We start from the raw sequence: 16,077 nt of genomic DNA, 5'->3' as shown, positions 1-16,077 counted from the left end.
GTCGCATCCCAGCGAACAGCCATTCTTCCATGGCTAGAGAGGCAACCCAGCTTGTCAGTGGCATCCCCGGGGCTTGCCCCCAAAGCCTCTAAGCACATTTTGAAGGTATTTTAAATTCTGTATAAAGAAAGTAGACATGGTTTACTCTTTCAGACCTTTGCCATTGGGCTTCTGTAAGCCCCTCAGCATTTCTGGGTGATGGTTTCAGCAAAGGTACAGGGTCAAACAGGACTTGCCAGTGTCATTTGTGTAAGATGGTCAAGCCAGCTTCTTAGGTGAGGGACGTTGCAGAAGCCGGAGTTCCCCCAGGCGACTACAGATAGGCTGCGGGACCACACAGAGTCTGCCGAGTTCTTGCGGCTGCTACCCATGCTGAGCTCTGGTTGTAGTCATGTTTTCCAGAACTCCATTTCCTCCTGCCTTCCAATTTGTTAAAGTGGATATTTACTGCAAGGAATGGCGGGCCATAAGCTTTTACGGCATTCACACAGCACTCCCCCAAATAAAGCCCTAACTCAGAGCTACCATATTTTATAGAGACAGGGATTCCTTCCAAACTTATTTGCAGCCAAGGACACTGCCTCTTACACAGGCCCTTTAGCTGAGTCTCCAGCCTTTAGGACTAGTGTGGACTAGCTATGCTTTGAGGAATTTAGATCTGTTTCTCTGGGGTCATGTGACTTCAAGGCAGGGTAGACAGGGAACCTCTTCTATCTATGTTCAGTACTGTTAGGATGCTTGTCATTTTTGCATTGCTGTGGCTTGACATAAGTTAGAAAGAGGAATGGTCTATTTAATCGCATATTTTGGAGGGTTCAGTCCATGGTCAGTTGGCCCCGTGTCTCTGGACTGTAGCGAAACAGTCCCCGGTGGCCGCAGGAACATGTAATGGAGGCTGTTCATCTCTTGACCATGAAGAGGAGTGAGATAGTTCACATTATAGTAGACAGAGTGGAGCTCCATCCAGGGGACCAGAGCCATGTGGTTCCCGGTGACCCACATCCTCAACCAGGCCCCACCTCCCTCAGGTGTGCCTCTTTCTAAGATTCTATTTAAGTTTTCAATACATGGATCAGCGCTCTCCCAGTCTACCTGTCACTGGAAACTCCCTCATTGATAGGTAACAGAGGTGTGCATTCATAATTTTCTAGTCATATCTTAATGCAGTCGAGTTGACAATTAAAGTGAGTCATTGTAAGTCATTTAAAGGCAGAAGTGGCTGTTGATGGTAACGATGTTTTAACCAAAATAGTGTTAGGGTATCACTCAGTGGTAGAGCACCTAGCATGTACAGTGTCCCAGGTTCAATTCCCAGCACTGGAAGATGCTAGAACCTAGAAAAGCTATGAGATGGGGTTGGGGCTTTCTAAGCCCGGCTACCATTTTTCCTCCTTGGTTAGTTTTTAGGTAATTAACAAAAACAGTAAACCCGTGTTTTTTGTGTTTGCTTCACTTTTTCTGTCCTCTGTCTCTAGAATGACAAGCAAGTGCTTCTTCTTGTCCAGTAGAAATGTTCCAGTTCAGTGCTGGGCACTGAAGACCAAAGTGCCTCCCTCTGGGATGCTTATCAAGGACTCTTCTCAACTCTAAGAGTGTCTTCTGAGGCTCTTGTTGCATCTTCTTGTCTGTGCTCGCATTGTGCACCTGTTGGTGAATGGCGTTTCCCGTGCATGGCCGTCCTTCTGTCTGGCACCATTTCTAGTAGTTTCTGTATCCTGTGCCCTTCAAGGCCCTTCCAGACCCCCTCTCATCATTGGAGCTTTTCTGATTTCCCAGGTTGAGGGGAGGACCTTTACTCTGAACTCACCCTCTTAGTGGTTACTAATATGCATTTGGTACTTATCCTGGCTCCGGGGACTTCCTATGCCACTGTGATTTCACAGGGGCAGCAATTGAGTTGAGTCCCACCTCTTCCCCATCTCCCAGTGCTAGCTTCACACCTGGGAAGTATCTGGCACTCTTGAATTGACTGAGATCAGCAGCATTTCTCTCCAGGGCATTGCGTGGACTAGCTCATCCATAGGATTGCGGATCATCAAGATGAGAGTCTCTAGGCCACACCCACTTAATGCTGTGTGGCTATGACCAATCAAAATTCATCCTGAACCTTTAACACTGACCCCATGGACCAGAGGCCTGCAGTGGTGGCGGGTACAGGAAACATTTGGATGCTGTGGCTAAGAGGGCTAATTCCTGCTTATCCTTCGATGTGAGCTTTAGTTAAGCTGATGACGAGTAAATTTAAAGTTTGGTGATTCTGTGGCATCAAGTTTGCATTTCGGCTTTGTTGCTCAGTAGGCTCCTCGGTTTTGATGTGGACCAGGTGGGCTGTGAGGATCAGAATGTAAGTCCAAGGAGGAGAGACTAGAAAGTGCCTGAAACAGAAGATTCTTATTTTGGAGGGGACTGAAGAATTCATTGTAACCAGGAATGGAGAATACATAGGGACTGGACAAGTGTCTAAGGCTTTTTTACAGAATGCTATTGACCTGAGGATTTCCCAGTAGTGTCGGCTGTGTGGCAGAGGGCAAGGCAGTGGGCACCCTTGACATCAAGGAGGAGGCATGGCAAGACTTTATGTGTAAACAGGAGTGAGAGGATGAGGGTCAAGCTATCCCTCAAGCAAGAGCTGCCAGTGACAGTCTGAACTCAGGAGGAGACTGGGTGGTGGCTCAGAACAGAAGAGGTGAAGAATATTTCATTTAGAATCCAAAATTAGCAGAATCATTAATTAATAGATTAATTAAGATTTAATTGATTTAAAATGAATAGAATTTATATGACAAAGAAGGGACAGAGGACATTGAGGTTTGACTTTAAAAAGAAGCGAATTTTTTGTCCTTTTGTTTTTCAGTGTAGAGCCAGTAATGGAGAACTATGTAACTGTGACAATGTGTTGCAGAAATGAAGACAAGATTTGGTTTTACTCCGCACTCTCCTGTTGATGGGAAAGAAGGTTTCAGTGAAAGAGGTTTTCTATGCCTTGCAATTTGAACAGAGGCATTATAATCAAGCTCCAGAAACCCCTGTAATATTACTCCAAAGCTAGAAATGATTTATGCATTTTTTCATAAGAGCCACACTTAAATGGCAGAGCAATGGTCAGAGCATTAATATTTTAATGCGATTTTGTTCTGTGCCATTAAAGCATCGGTTGATCAATGGCCAAGTTTTGTATGTATGTGCCCACTAAATGAGCCCTACATGTAGTGAGCAATGACTCCATTTAAACTTGCAAATCTATGAGCCCTTAATAAAGGTTTTTATCTTTGGCTGATAAAATGATTGAGTTGCTACTTCAATCTGGCTGTGCACTTCTGGAATGTTTTAGCCACTGAGCAGCCCCTCGGCTTTGGTCCACAACGGTTTGCGAACTCCAGTGGCATAGAAGAGCCATAAAGGGCAAAATGAGTTCCCGTCTGTGAGGGAGGGGGCATTTTTGAGCCAATCATGAAGGACGAGGGTAAGGAAAAGGCACTGAAGTAGGCAGTAGGGAATGGAATCCCAGTGATGTCATACATTTCAGAGACAGAGCTATATAGTCAAGACAGGCAGACTGTGGGGTACAGGAGAAGACATCGAGGCTAGGAAGTAGACGTACTATCAATGTAGGAAAAAAGCCCTGTGTGGTGAAAATCAGATGTGTTAGGGAGCTATCTCCCCCCCCCCCCCCCTCTCTCTCTCTCTCATAGATTAAAAGGTGAAAGATAGAGAAACCAGTGGGAGGCCATTTAGAAAACCATTGCTGAGGTTGATCTTCAGGCACTTGTATGCTACCTAGAAAGACTTAAAGAATCTGTTTATTTGGGTTAAATGAAATAACTGGTCTCCCATTATCCACTCACTGCCTGGAGATCACTCAAGAGTTTTAGCTATTTTTTATTTATTTTGTTTTGTTTTTTGAGACAGTGTTTCTCTGTAGCTTTGGAACCTGTCCTGAAACTAGCTCTTATAGGCTAGGCTGGCCTCGAACTCACAGAGATCCACCTATCTCTGTACCTCTGCCTCCCAAGTGCTGGAATTAAAGGCATGCGCCACCACTGCTCAGCTTGAGTTTTAGCTCTCATAATGCAGACTTGAAGTCAGACACTGTGCTGTTGGTGACATTGCAGTAGCGTGTAACCTACCAAAGATGTTGTGCCATTTGCCTAACCTGCTAGCGAGGCTAGAGACTGGACTGGCGTGAGAAACGGGGCTCCAGGATGAGTTCTGAGGGAGTATGGTCATCAGCTAGTTTACCCCCTCATCTGGGTAAAACGCCAGGACCAGAGAGCCTGAGGATGTCCTCAGACCTCCCAGTAAAGATGTTCCAGACTGGTTGCTTGAACTGTGGAGCACGGTGTTCTCTGGGAACCATGGGAACTTGCCTAATACCATAGCCCTTTCACTTCTGAGGTGCCCCTGCCTTTAGATCAAAATGCTGGAGGAAGATGTAGGAAATGAAAAAGTGAACATTGCCTTGGCTGGGAGGAACCCAGTTGCCCCCACTGCTCTGCACTGCTTGTTTACACTGTAAGCACAGAGCTGGGGGGCGGAGCTGTATTGGCTCCCTCTGGTGTTAGGTTCCACGGCCACCCCAGAAGGGCACCACTGGCCAGGAGAAGGAGCACCAGGCTTGATTTGGGTTAAATGCAAATCCCAGTCCTTTTTCTGGTTTTCAGTGTTGCACGCTCTTGCGGGAGTGCCGCACTCCCAGAAGATGTTTGGCAAGAGCAGGTCTGTACCTTCGGGGCAGGCACGCCTTCCTGTGTGGAGGGCAGCACCCTGGAGGTTTGAGGCCTTGAGTCAGCTCAGGTCTTATCTTCTGTCACCCTGGTGACAGTGTGGGGTTGACAGAAATGACTGACCAGGCTTCCTCCTCCTCCTGGAGCTTTAAGGAGACGGCCTTGGAGTTGTTTTCTGTCAGGGCCTTCCCCGCCCCACCTTGAGTCCAAACAAGTGAAATCACGTCAGAAGACTTGTGATACTTTGTTTTCAGCAGAAGAAAAACCACATGGAGTGTTTGCTCGAGGGAGGTTCCTTAACTCTTCCCGCAGATTAATCCTGCCTCTCTCTCCTCCAGTGCCCCCTGCTTCCCCACCACCCAGACCCCCATAATTACCTTCTGCGTTTGAAGCAGATAAATAAGTCATTTATAGAGCACAGTACAAGCTGATGTCCATTACAAGAAGAAAGCAAACTCAGACAAGGGGAAAGGGGGAGGGGCGCTGGGTGTGGTGGGAACCAAGTTGTTATTTTTAGTAGGCGGAGGGTTAGGCTCCTTGAGAAAATGGGACTTGATTGAAATCCAAGAGGACCAGGGAGGCCACCTTGGTGAATCTGGGAGAACTCAGGCCTGAAGTGGGAATATGAAAGGACAGCAAAAAATACCAGACCAGCTAGGGCAGCGAGAGTCGAGGGCAAGGGGAGGGTATGGCCCAGGGAGGGGCCAGTGGGGGCAGTGTGTATGAATCTGTTGCTTCTCTATCCCCGGTGGTGAAAGACTCATATTTTACGTGGATCATCACATACTAATATTCTTACAAAATTAGAAAAATGAAAATTTAAAGACTGTAAAATACCATCACCTCCAACAACAAAACCCCAATGTTTTGTCATTAGAATTACACACACACATTCACACACACAAACATACACACATATTCATACACACAAACACACACATTCACACACACAATCTTACCAAAGTAGTGAACAAGTTTTTAAAGGAGGACTGTGTTTCTTCTCCCATTTCAGCATAGCCTAGAGCCCATGAGATCCAAGGATGCACCTTAGGTGGCACTGTGAGGTCTTGGCCCTCCTTGGACAAAAGGGGGCGCTGTTGCAGTGTTTGAAACAGAAGAAAGCCTGACTGACTTCAGTTTGCGGGAGAGTCCTTCTAGTGGGGTGGGGGGGGAGTGGAGAACCATCTCGAGATGGTGGTGGGCCAGGGCTGGATGCAACATTGGGAATGATTATAAGCGGTTGGTTCTGGATTTACTTTTAATAAGTGGAGCTAACAGAACATCCTGGTGGTTTTGGTAGAGTCAAGGGAGACACTAAAGGTTCAGTCTGGACAGCACGAAATAGGAGCTACTGTCTACCCTTCTCCAACTAGGGAGGCTCTACGGGGAGCGGATGTGTGTGTGTGTGTGTGTGTGTGTGCGCGCGTGTGTGCATGTGCGCATGCATGTGTGTGTGTGTGTGTGTGTGTGTGTGTGTGTGTGTTCTGTTGTGAATTTGATTTCTATGTGCTGGGGATTCAGTCAAGTGGAAATGTCAGTTCGCTTTTTAAAAAGAAAAACTAAGCAACAAGTGACAAAATATCTCCTTATTTCAAAACTGTCAAATACAGGTAGCCCCAAGTTCCAGGAAACAGTGATCCAGTCAGCCAGTATTTAAAGCCAATCTGGCTGCATCATCTGCCGCTCATTTGTTTGCTAGCGTGAATTTGGTTTCCCTGAATATCAGTGGTCATACATCGAATTTACAGGCAAACCTTAGTGATCCCAAACATGGAATAACTCCTGATGTTTTACTATTTAATGGAAGGGGGAAGGAAAAACAAACATAAAGTACAAAACTGTGTCACGGTTATAAGCCAAGTCCTTTAGACTAAACATGTAATGTCTGTGTGCTTACACTGAGTCAGACAAGAAGAAGGCACATTACAGTCCCTTGGGGAAGAGCCTATCGGTGGTCCCTTCCCTCCTGCGCCTTGTCGATGTCTTACTCTAAGAATTGGCAGCCATAATAACTGAAGAAGAAAATGATCACGGCAGCCACATGAGCCTTCTCCTCTCCATTCCCGCAGCTCACCATCTGCTACCTGGACATGCTCATGACCAGCGAGGAACGCCGGAAGCAGCTGAGGGACCAGTACTGCTTTGAGTGCGACTGTATCCGATGCCAAACCCAGGACAAGGTATGTGGCGTGAAAGCAGATTGAAACTCTCCATGGTGGCGGCTGAGAGGTCTTTCGGGGACCTCTGCTGCTGGTCACACCGCTCCAAAGAGCACTAGGAGGTAGAACAGAGCGCGAGCCGCACTCTATTTCCTGGGACCTTGGTCTCCTGCCGAGGTGAGACTTAAGATCTCTGGGACTTAGCGTATCGTGGGAATGGAGATGTTACCCTTGTGGCATTAAACATGTAATTAAAAGGAAATGAAAGGCCAGAGGGCTGTGAGAGCACACAGTGAGAGGCTGAATTATGCTGTGATTGATAACAGTTATTGCTGAGCGATAAACATACCAAGGAATATTTTGTCTTTAGTTCTTTTGAATCCGTTCCATGGGACTCTTCTGCCGCACTTTATCAGATGAGGCACACTTATCTCAAAACTCTCACTCTCCGAGGAAGGAAGAAGAGCCAAAATAAATGCCATAAAGATAATAAACTGCTCTCCAATTACTCATATACTGTCCTCATTTTGAACCTATTTACTCTGGTTTGCACGCAATCAGGTTATCTGATATAATCTCACTTCTCCGGGGTGTTTGCATTGTCAAGATGTATTTTACGATCATTATCTCATTTAACGTCAATACTTACAAATAAATTGGGAAGCCGAACTCAGGCAGGTTCAGAGCGATGCCTCTGGGATGTCATAAAGAAAACAGTGACAGTACCAGGTCACCCATTCAGCTTCATTGATTCAACTGTGCCGGGGCTGCCGTGGTTTCTCTCACCAGTGTCAGCGGAGAGACAGTTAAACTTCCTGAGAAAAGACCATAAGCTCATTCGAGCACCGGAATCAGCAGAGACAGCTGGGTTTGCATTAAAAGGGACTAAGAACTGGGAGTGGTGGTGCACACCTCTAATCCCAGAGCTCAGGGGGCAGAGGCAAGTGGATCTCCATGAGTTCAAGGTCAACCTGGTCTATAGAGTAGAGTGAGTTCCAAGTCAGCCAGGGCTACACAGTGAGTCCCTATCTAAAAGAAAAGACAGAAGAAAGAATTAAGTAAGAAAGGTGGCATCTGCTGCATAGATAGCGCCAAGATCCAGTCTGCTTTAGCACCGTTGCTGGCAGTCACATGAACCCCTCGGACACTCCCTCCTCTAGCAGACTAGGCTCTGGGTGGGTCCATACTGGTTTCCCCACAGCCCTTAGCTGGCAACAAAAAGGCTGTAGTTCCTCTTAGAAATCTTGCTGAATAGGGCCAGCCAGATGACTCTTTGGGTAAGGATACCTGCTGCCAGGCCTGACACAATTTGAGTTTTATTCTCAAGACCCACATGGTGAAAGGAGAGAACTCTCAAGCTGTCCTCTGACTTTGCATGCCTTCTGTGGCACATGGGTACCTATCTGAACACAGTAAATAAATACAATTTCAAACTGTTTCCAAAAGAAAAGGATTCTTGAGTGAATGCATGCATGAATGAATGAATGAAGTGCTTCATTTAAGATCAGTGTGTTCATGCTTGCTTTATTGTAACTATAGTGGTTAGGAAACATCTGGCCACAGATAAAGATAAATAAAACTGTTTTTGATAGGTGTGGTCTGTTAGAAGTGGTTCTGGGGAAATAATCCAAGGCAGTTACTCACTGATCTCACCATAAACCCACAAGCCATAAATCTGTTTTTTTTTTCTTTTCATGGTTTGGGACATTGAACCTTAGAACCTTGTACATGCTGCACAAATGCTCAGCTACATTTTTAATGTTTATTAATTTGTTCATTGTAATTTTTATTGTGACACAGGGTCTCACAAAGTTACCAAAACTTTGTCTTCCTGCCTCAGCTTTCTTGAGTCTCTGTGGTTTTAGGCTTGCACCATAAGGTTCTTGTGGTGGTTTTAATGAGAATGGCCCCAATAGAGTCATATATTTGAATATTTGACGTCCACTGAGTGGAACTGTTTGGGAAGGAGTAAAAGGTGTTGTCTTGTTGGAGTAGGTGTGGCCTTGTTGGAGGAGCTGTGTCACCCTAGGTGGGCTTTGATGTTTCCAAAGCCCACACTGGACCCAATGCCTTGCTGTCTACTATTTGCGCCTCAGTTATGAGCTCATCTGCTTCTCCAGTGCCATGCCTGCCTGCCTGCTTGCCACCATCCTCTCCACCACGATGTTCCTGTCCTAATCCTCTGATACTCCCAATTAAATGCTTCCTTTCTACCAATTGCCTTGGTCATGGTGTTTCACCGCAGAAATGGAACAGTAACTTAGATAGTTCCCAAGTCTTTTCTTCTTCTACAGCACTTCCCACTTCCTATCATGTGGCTTTTGCCCTCATGTTCCCAAGATGACTGCTGTCCCCAGCACCTATTTGGTGTGTACAAGTTCAAGATGGGACTTTACAGGCCAAGACCAAGGTAGCCTCTCGTAGAGATGTGGACTTACACTTCACTGTCAAACTCTGTGTCCCGTGGCCACCTGTAACGGTGAAAGAAGCTGGAACATATTATATTTCAGCTTTTCACCCTTGGAGAAGTGTGAATGAATTTGGGTGTGCAATACCTGCCCATTCAGACCATTTTCATTCTCTTAACTGTGGTGTTGTGTGTGTGTGTGTGTGTGTGTGTGTGATTGTCACATGTCACTTCAGTTAGATACATTCTGAGGTACTTGTCACTAGGTGATTTTGTCATTGTGTATGTATGTAAGAACACAATGTATTTACTGTGTATGGTAGTTTAAAAGAAAAAAAAGACTGGGTGTGGCTTTGTTGGAGTGGGTGTGGCCTTGTTAGAAAAAGTGTGTCACTGTGGGCATGGGCTTTGAGGTCTCATGTATGCTCAAGCCACACCCAGTGTCTCAGTTCACTTCCTGTTGCCCACAAGCCAAGCTGTAGGACATCTTCTCCAGCACCATGTCTGCCTGAACGCCACCTTGTTCCACCATGATGATAATGGACCGAACCTGAGAACTGTAAGTGGGCAACCTCAATAAAATGTTTTCCTTTAGAAGAGAATTTTGCTCTGTGTAGTGACACCCATGCTCCTTCTCAACTCTCCATAGTATTAATTTACCTGAGAGGGAAAAACATCCACAGAAAAAATTCAATTCTTATTGTATTCTGCAAAAGTTATAGATTCAGAATCTCAGGATGGTCGAAATTGGTTGTGCTTCAGTCCTAGATACCACACAGGTACTCTCTCTCTCTCTCTCTCTCTCTCTCTCTCTCTCTCTCTCTCACACACACACACACACACACCGACTCTACACATATATAGCACAACACATACATCACACACCACGTAGATACATCACACACATACACACCATATGTATACCACGTATACACACACCACATACCACAAATACCACACACATGCACCACACACACACTACAAACATGCCAGTATATAATTTATGAAAATAAAAATATGCCGCGTGTCTACCAGTCTACTGAAGGCTCTTATTTCATACCAGATTATGGAGAACCCCCTGACTGTTCTCCTGGCTCTTTCTTCTCATCCACACCATGCACTGTTGTAGAGTGTGTTTTCTCATACACCCTGTTTCCTCATCCTGACTTTGTTCGGGGTTAGTGCTCAGGATAAAGTTCCAGCTCATAGCTCAGATTTGGTGTTCTCCAATGACTTGGCCCCAAGAGCCAGAAATGTACTTCATTTCTTTCTTTTCAGATACCAACTTCTTCTACCTAATTGTACCTCTCTCTACCCAAAGGACTCTGAAGTTGTATTCATGTACATGTGTATGTGCACACAGGCACACACTCACACATATATGTGGATTTCTGCATGTGTCATGCATCAGCCATTCTTTTTTATATTTATTTGAGAGATAAATAAGACCAGTCCCCAGAACGCATGCCCAATGCTCTCTTTCATAATGGCCTAGATAAATCACAGATTCACTCTGAACTTCCAAGTACACAAAGTTAACAGCAGTTTCATAATTCACAGAAGCCGGAGGGTTGTACACACACGTGTCCCTCAGCCAAGACACAGTTATCCTCACACTGAGACAGAATTCTTGTCGCTCTCCATGGCCACTGAAGTACCTGATTTTTATATTTCTCAATGTAACTGACTGACATAGTTTAAGATATACCTTAAAGAAATCAGGAGAAGCAATGCTGTGATCTGAGATGTATCTCTCTAATGCTGTGTCCGTTTTTATCTTCCTAGAGCAGAACCATCGCTGTAAATGCCTCAGGCCGTCCTTCCTTAGCTCTGTTCTTACAACTAGGGTCCTGAACTTTTAACATTTACTAAGTGATAATTGGGTGTGTTTTGAAAAAAATCAAAGGGTAGTTGCACAGTTGAGAACATTAGGGCCCTTCTGGCTGGCGCTGGAGTTTGGCCCTTCTGGCTGGCACTGGAGTTTGGTTCTTTAGCACTTTGCACCCCATTCCCTTCACCCCATGTTGTGCCGAGGGTGTGCTGGTGCCATGTGGGATGGCCAGCCTCTCTTCCTGAGTGTTCTGGTTGTCAATGGCTGTGCCTCCTCACCGAGCAGCAGAATGAATCCATGCCTGTTCAGGAGAGAAAGCAACATTAGTTGAAAAGCTGTATTCAGAGGAAAGCAGGTGTTTCTGCCCAAGAATGTTATTCTGGTAACCCGAGTCCACTTGACATGTGAGCAATTACTTAAAAGTCGTTAGTAAACCGAGATTTTTTTTCCTGCCACCTTCCCCTATTTTGCTGCGTTAATTATGAGCAGAACTGCCTCGTGACAGGATGGTGAGGCCAAGCAGTTCCGAATTGTTTTGCTTTTCAAGTTTTAACAATGCAAGCAGAATGTGTTTCCTGTTTCTAAGGTTTTCATCATAGGCAAGGTATGTTATCATCAGGAACATTCAAGAGATGTAGAAGAAGAGAGGAGTGTGCATGTGCGTGTGTACATGTGTGCGTCTTTTCATTGGATGAGTTCTTTGGGAATTGAAAAGCCTACCTCTTGCTTCTTTGACTTTTAAATTACATTTTTATTTATTTATTTGAGAGGGCATGCATGTGGAGATCCAGAGGAAGTCACTTTTCTTATTCCACTGCGTGAGCTCAGGGGATCCAACTCGGGTCCTCAGTCTTGACAACACGCTCCTCTAACCACTGACCCATCTTGCCGGCCTCCTCTTGCTTTAATAAGCAGAGGGATGGGCTTCTGGAATGGATACAGGCATGGCTGTTGTTCACGTTTAAACAAGGAAAGAAGTTCTTGACTTTGTAACCCAGACTCCTCTCTGCTGGGCTGCTGTAAAGGAGTGGGTGACATCTAAGCAGACCCCAAGCTCCTTGCCTGGGAAGTCATTAGTGTGACCTTTGTGTTTATTGTGGAATATGCTCCCCCTGCCCCGCGGTGCTTGACGCTGCAATGTTGCTTTCTCTAAGTGGACCTGTAGGTGTCTTCTCCCAGTTCAGCTGAGCCCCAGAGTCTACCTTGCGTTTAAGAAGAGGGTCTCCCCACAATCCACAGGGATACAAATAAACTTTCCAGTTTCTGCAAACATCTACTGGCTTTCAGTGTACTCCAATTATGTCCAGCCTCTGGCTTCTCTGGACCACACCGGACAAGAACTCTCGTGGACCATACCTTAACATGAAGCCCCCAGCCGAGAATTCAGCAACCACAGCTAGTGTGATACAGAAAATATGCTTTCTATGAACCAACCGCTGTATTTAGTTAGGCCAGATCACTGCCCAAAGCTGTATGTGAGAAATATTATAAAGAACCTCTTTTCCAGAGAACATGATGAATTAGAACAGCTGCCAAAGTTTCGGTAGCACCTACTACCTTCGAGGTATTTGACTGTCTTCATTACACGCCACGTCTCGTCTAATTTCTGCAGCTTGTGTAAACTGTGACTACTATATTTCCATTCAGTAGACAAGGTGATGGAACTCTCTAGAGTATTGCCAGTCTACTGTGCTGTTCCTATAGATGTGTAAGAGATAGACCATCCATGTATTTTTTAATTGAATGTAGTTTGTGCTTAGTAAAATCCCCCTTTTACTGTGCCATTCTTTCAGTTCTGACAAATGCATGAAATTGGTACCATCACCCTTTAAAAGTGGAGTTTCACTATACACCTCAAAAGTCCCTCATTTGGCTCCATTGCTAATTTTATGCTTGATTCCCAGCTGATACCATGTGACATTTTAATGCACACATGCTCTGTGTAATTCAGTTAACTGTATTTATCTCCTCAGTGTTCCAGTTTGCTTTCCATTGCTGATGAAACACTAGCCGAAACCAACATGGGAAAGAGGATTTTTTTTTTTTATTTCACAACTCCCAGGTCACACTCCATCACCAAGTGAAGTCAGGGCAGGAACCCGAGGCAGGAACTGAAGGCAGAGACCCTGGAGGAACACTGCTTACCAGCTTGGCCACCTCGCCCCCTCCATGGCTTGCTCGGCTACTTGGCCCACATGCCTGCGGATGGTACCCTGATGTGGGATGCCCTTCTGTATGCTGTGAATATGTTTTATTAACATAGATTAATAAAGAAACTGATTTGGCCAATAGGCAGACAGAATAGAGCCAGGCCCAAGCAACGATACAGGGAAAAAGAAGGCAGAGTCAGAGAGATGCCAGGAGCCACTGGGGAAGCAAAATGTGAGATAACAAGCCACAAGCCTTGTGGTAAAATATAGAATAATAGAAATGGGTTAAATTAAGTCATAAGAGCTAGTTAATAGTAAGCCTGAGCTAATAGGCCAAACAATTTATAATTAATATTAAGCCTCAGAGTGGTTATTTGGCAACTAGCAGGTGGGAGAGAAGCCTCCAATTACAGAACCCAGAGAAGACTGGGTCTTCCTTTATCAATGAGCAATTAGGAAAATGTCCCACAGAGACACATATCCACAGGCTATTTTGATGGAGGCAATTCACTTGAGATTTCTTCTCTCCAGTGTGTCTATATTCCTGTCTAGTTGATATAAAATAACTATGACAGTTATCAATATTTTATAGCAAAACATTTAGAATCCTTTCTTCTCTACTTTTGAGATATACAGAAGTCATTTCCTGCCTATAGTCACTCTACCAGATCTTCCAGTCCTGGCCTAACTATAACCTGGTACCTACTGTCAGCCCCTCCTCATGGCTCTCTTCCTGTTGTTCCCCTTGTTCTTCCCAGCCACCTAGCTATCTTAGACCCAAAATAATCACACAGAAATTGTATTAGTTAAATCATTGCTTGGCCCATTAGTTCTCACTTCTTATTGGCTAACTCTTACATATTAATTTAACCCATTTCTATTAATCTGTGTATCGCCACATGACAGTGGCTTAGTAGCAAAGTTTTGGCATGTCTGACTTGGGTGGTTGCTCCCTGACCCTGCCCTTCTTCCTCCCAGCATTCAGCTTACTTTTTCCCACCTAGTTCTTTTCTGTCTTTGACATAGGCTCAAAGCAGTTCTTTATTTATTAACCAATACAAGCAACACATAGACAGAAGGACCTCCTGTACCACCTTCCCTGTTGTTACTGGTTGCCATCATTCTACTCTCAGCCTTCTTTTTTTCAGTCCTAGGACTTCTGGACCTTTCAGCACCTGTCTAGGAAGGTGCTGAGCTGTATTCCCACTGAGCTGTATTCCCACCTCTCTATTTCCAGCTTCTGTGTAATCAACATTTTTAGATTCCACGTGTTCATGAGCTCATGTGGCACTCAACTGGCTTATGTTCCTTACTGCACTGATTTCCAGGCCCACCCATGTTCACAGCAGTGACAGGAGCTCTTATTTTTAATGGCTTCCTGGTATTTCATTGCATATATGCATGCACACTTACATGTGCCTACATCTGTGTATGCATATGTAGCTCAATGTCTTTATGCATTCAGTAGCTGATAGACACTTGTTTATTTCATTCTCAGCTCTTGAGAATAGTGCTGCAGTGAACTCGGGATAGAATTAAATCACTGTTGTACACTGATCTCGTTCCCATAGAGGTATAACTAAGAGTAGGAACTGTAGGTCATAAAGTAATTCTACTTTAGTTTTTGAGAGACTCTATAACACTTTTCATAGTGGTTATTACTAACTTATGCTTCCACCCAATCTCCAAGGGTGACAATAAATTTTTATCTTGTGCAGATAAATATTTAGGATTGGGATTGCTGAGTCATATGGCAAATATATATATATATATATATATATAACTTGACTTTGCTGGGTTGTTTTCCTGAGTGACAGCAGCAGTTTCTCACCAACTGTGACTGTGAATCCCAAGTTGTGACTCATTCTTTTTAGCACTTGTGGTCCTCGGAAAGGGAGTGGCACTATTAGGAGGTGTGGCTTTGTTGAAGTAGCTGTATCCTTGTTGGAGGAAGTGTGTCTCTGTGGGAATGGGCTTTGAGGTCTTCTCTGTGAGACTGTGAGACAACTTCCTGTTGCCTATATATCACGATGTAGCCAGCATCACGTCTACCTGCACACTGCCGTACTCTTTGTCATGATGATAATGAACTGAACCTCTGAAAATGTAAGCTATCCCAATAAATGTTTTTCCTTTATAAGAGTTGCTGTGGTCACGGTGTCTCTTCACAGCAATAGAAACCCTAACTAAGGTTTCTTTCATTTGCCAAGGTTTTCCCCCCTTGTCTTTATTTTCAGTTATCTTATCGGATGTGTGACAAACTGCACTGTAGTCTGAATTTGTATTTAATTTGTAATCATTAATAGCTAATGTTTGTACCTTCAAATATATCATACTTAGACCTATGAGTGTGTTTCATGTGCTTATCTCATTTGAAGACATGATTGTTCAAATTTTATGCCTGTTTAAAAAAAAAATCAGATGTTTTCTTGATGAACTGTGAGGGTCTTTTATTCTGAATATAAAATCTTTTACCAAATACACATCACATAACCTATTTTCCTCCGTCTGTGCCTTGTCTTTTCAGCCTGTTGACAGTCTTTAAGGAGTAGACGTTTGGATTTGGATGTGGTCTCCCTGTCAGTGTCTCCCTTGTGTAGATGAGGCTTCATGTATTATTTAAGAAGTCTTTGCCTGATCCAAGAGAACAAAGACTTTTTCCCCGTGTTTCAAATTCACAATTTATATTTATACTTATGTCATTTATGTGGTATCAGGTTTCGTTTTTGCATATGGGTATCTTGCTTGCTATTCTAGTAATGTTTATTGAGTCAATGTATTACTTACTTTTACGTATTTTTAAATG

The 16,077-nt window shown here is 44.3% G+C and overlaps 1 protein-coding gene across 1 annotated transcript in view; it reads left to right on the top strand.

The window, feature by feature from the left end:
* Nucleotides 1–16,077, top strand: part of Smyd3 (SET and MYND domain containing 3) — a 562,325-nt gene that overhangs the window by 433,614 nt on the left and 112,634 nt on the right. Inside the window, exon 8 of the mRNA XM_041635444.1 lies at nucleotides 6,794–6,904. Within this exon, the coding sequence (XP_041491378.1) occupies nucleotides 6,794–6,904 (111 nt within the window). The remainder of the gene's footprint in view (nucleotides 1–6,793; nucleotides 6,905–16,077) is intronic.

The sequence above is a fragment of the Microtus oregoni genome, unplaced genomic scaffold (assembly GCF_018167655.1).
Source record: "Microtus oregoni isolate MIOR12 unplaced genomic scaffold, Mior012 000047F_ref0000412, whole genome shotgun sequence".
NCBI classification, from domain to species: Eukaryota; Metazoa; Chordata; class Mammalia; order Rodentia; family Cricetidae; genus Microtus; species Microtus oregoni.
The sequence above is the reverse complement of the archived record's forward strand: the minus strand, read 5'-3'. Positions and strand labels throughout refer to the sequence as shown.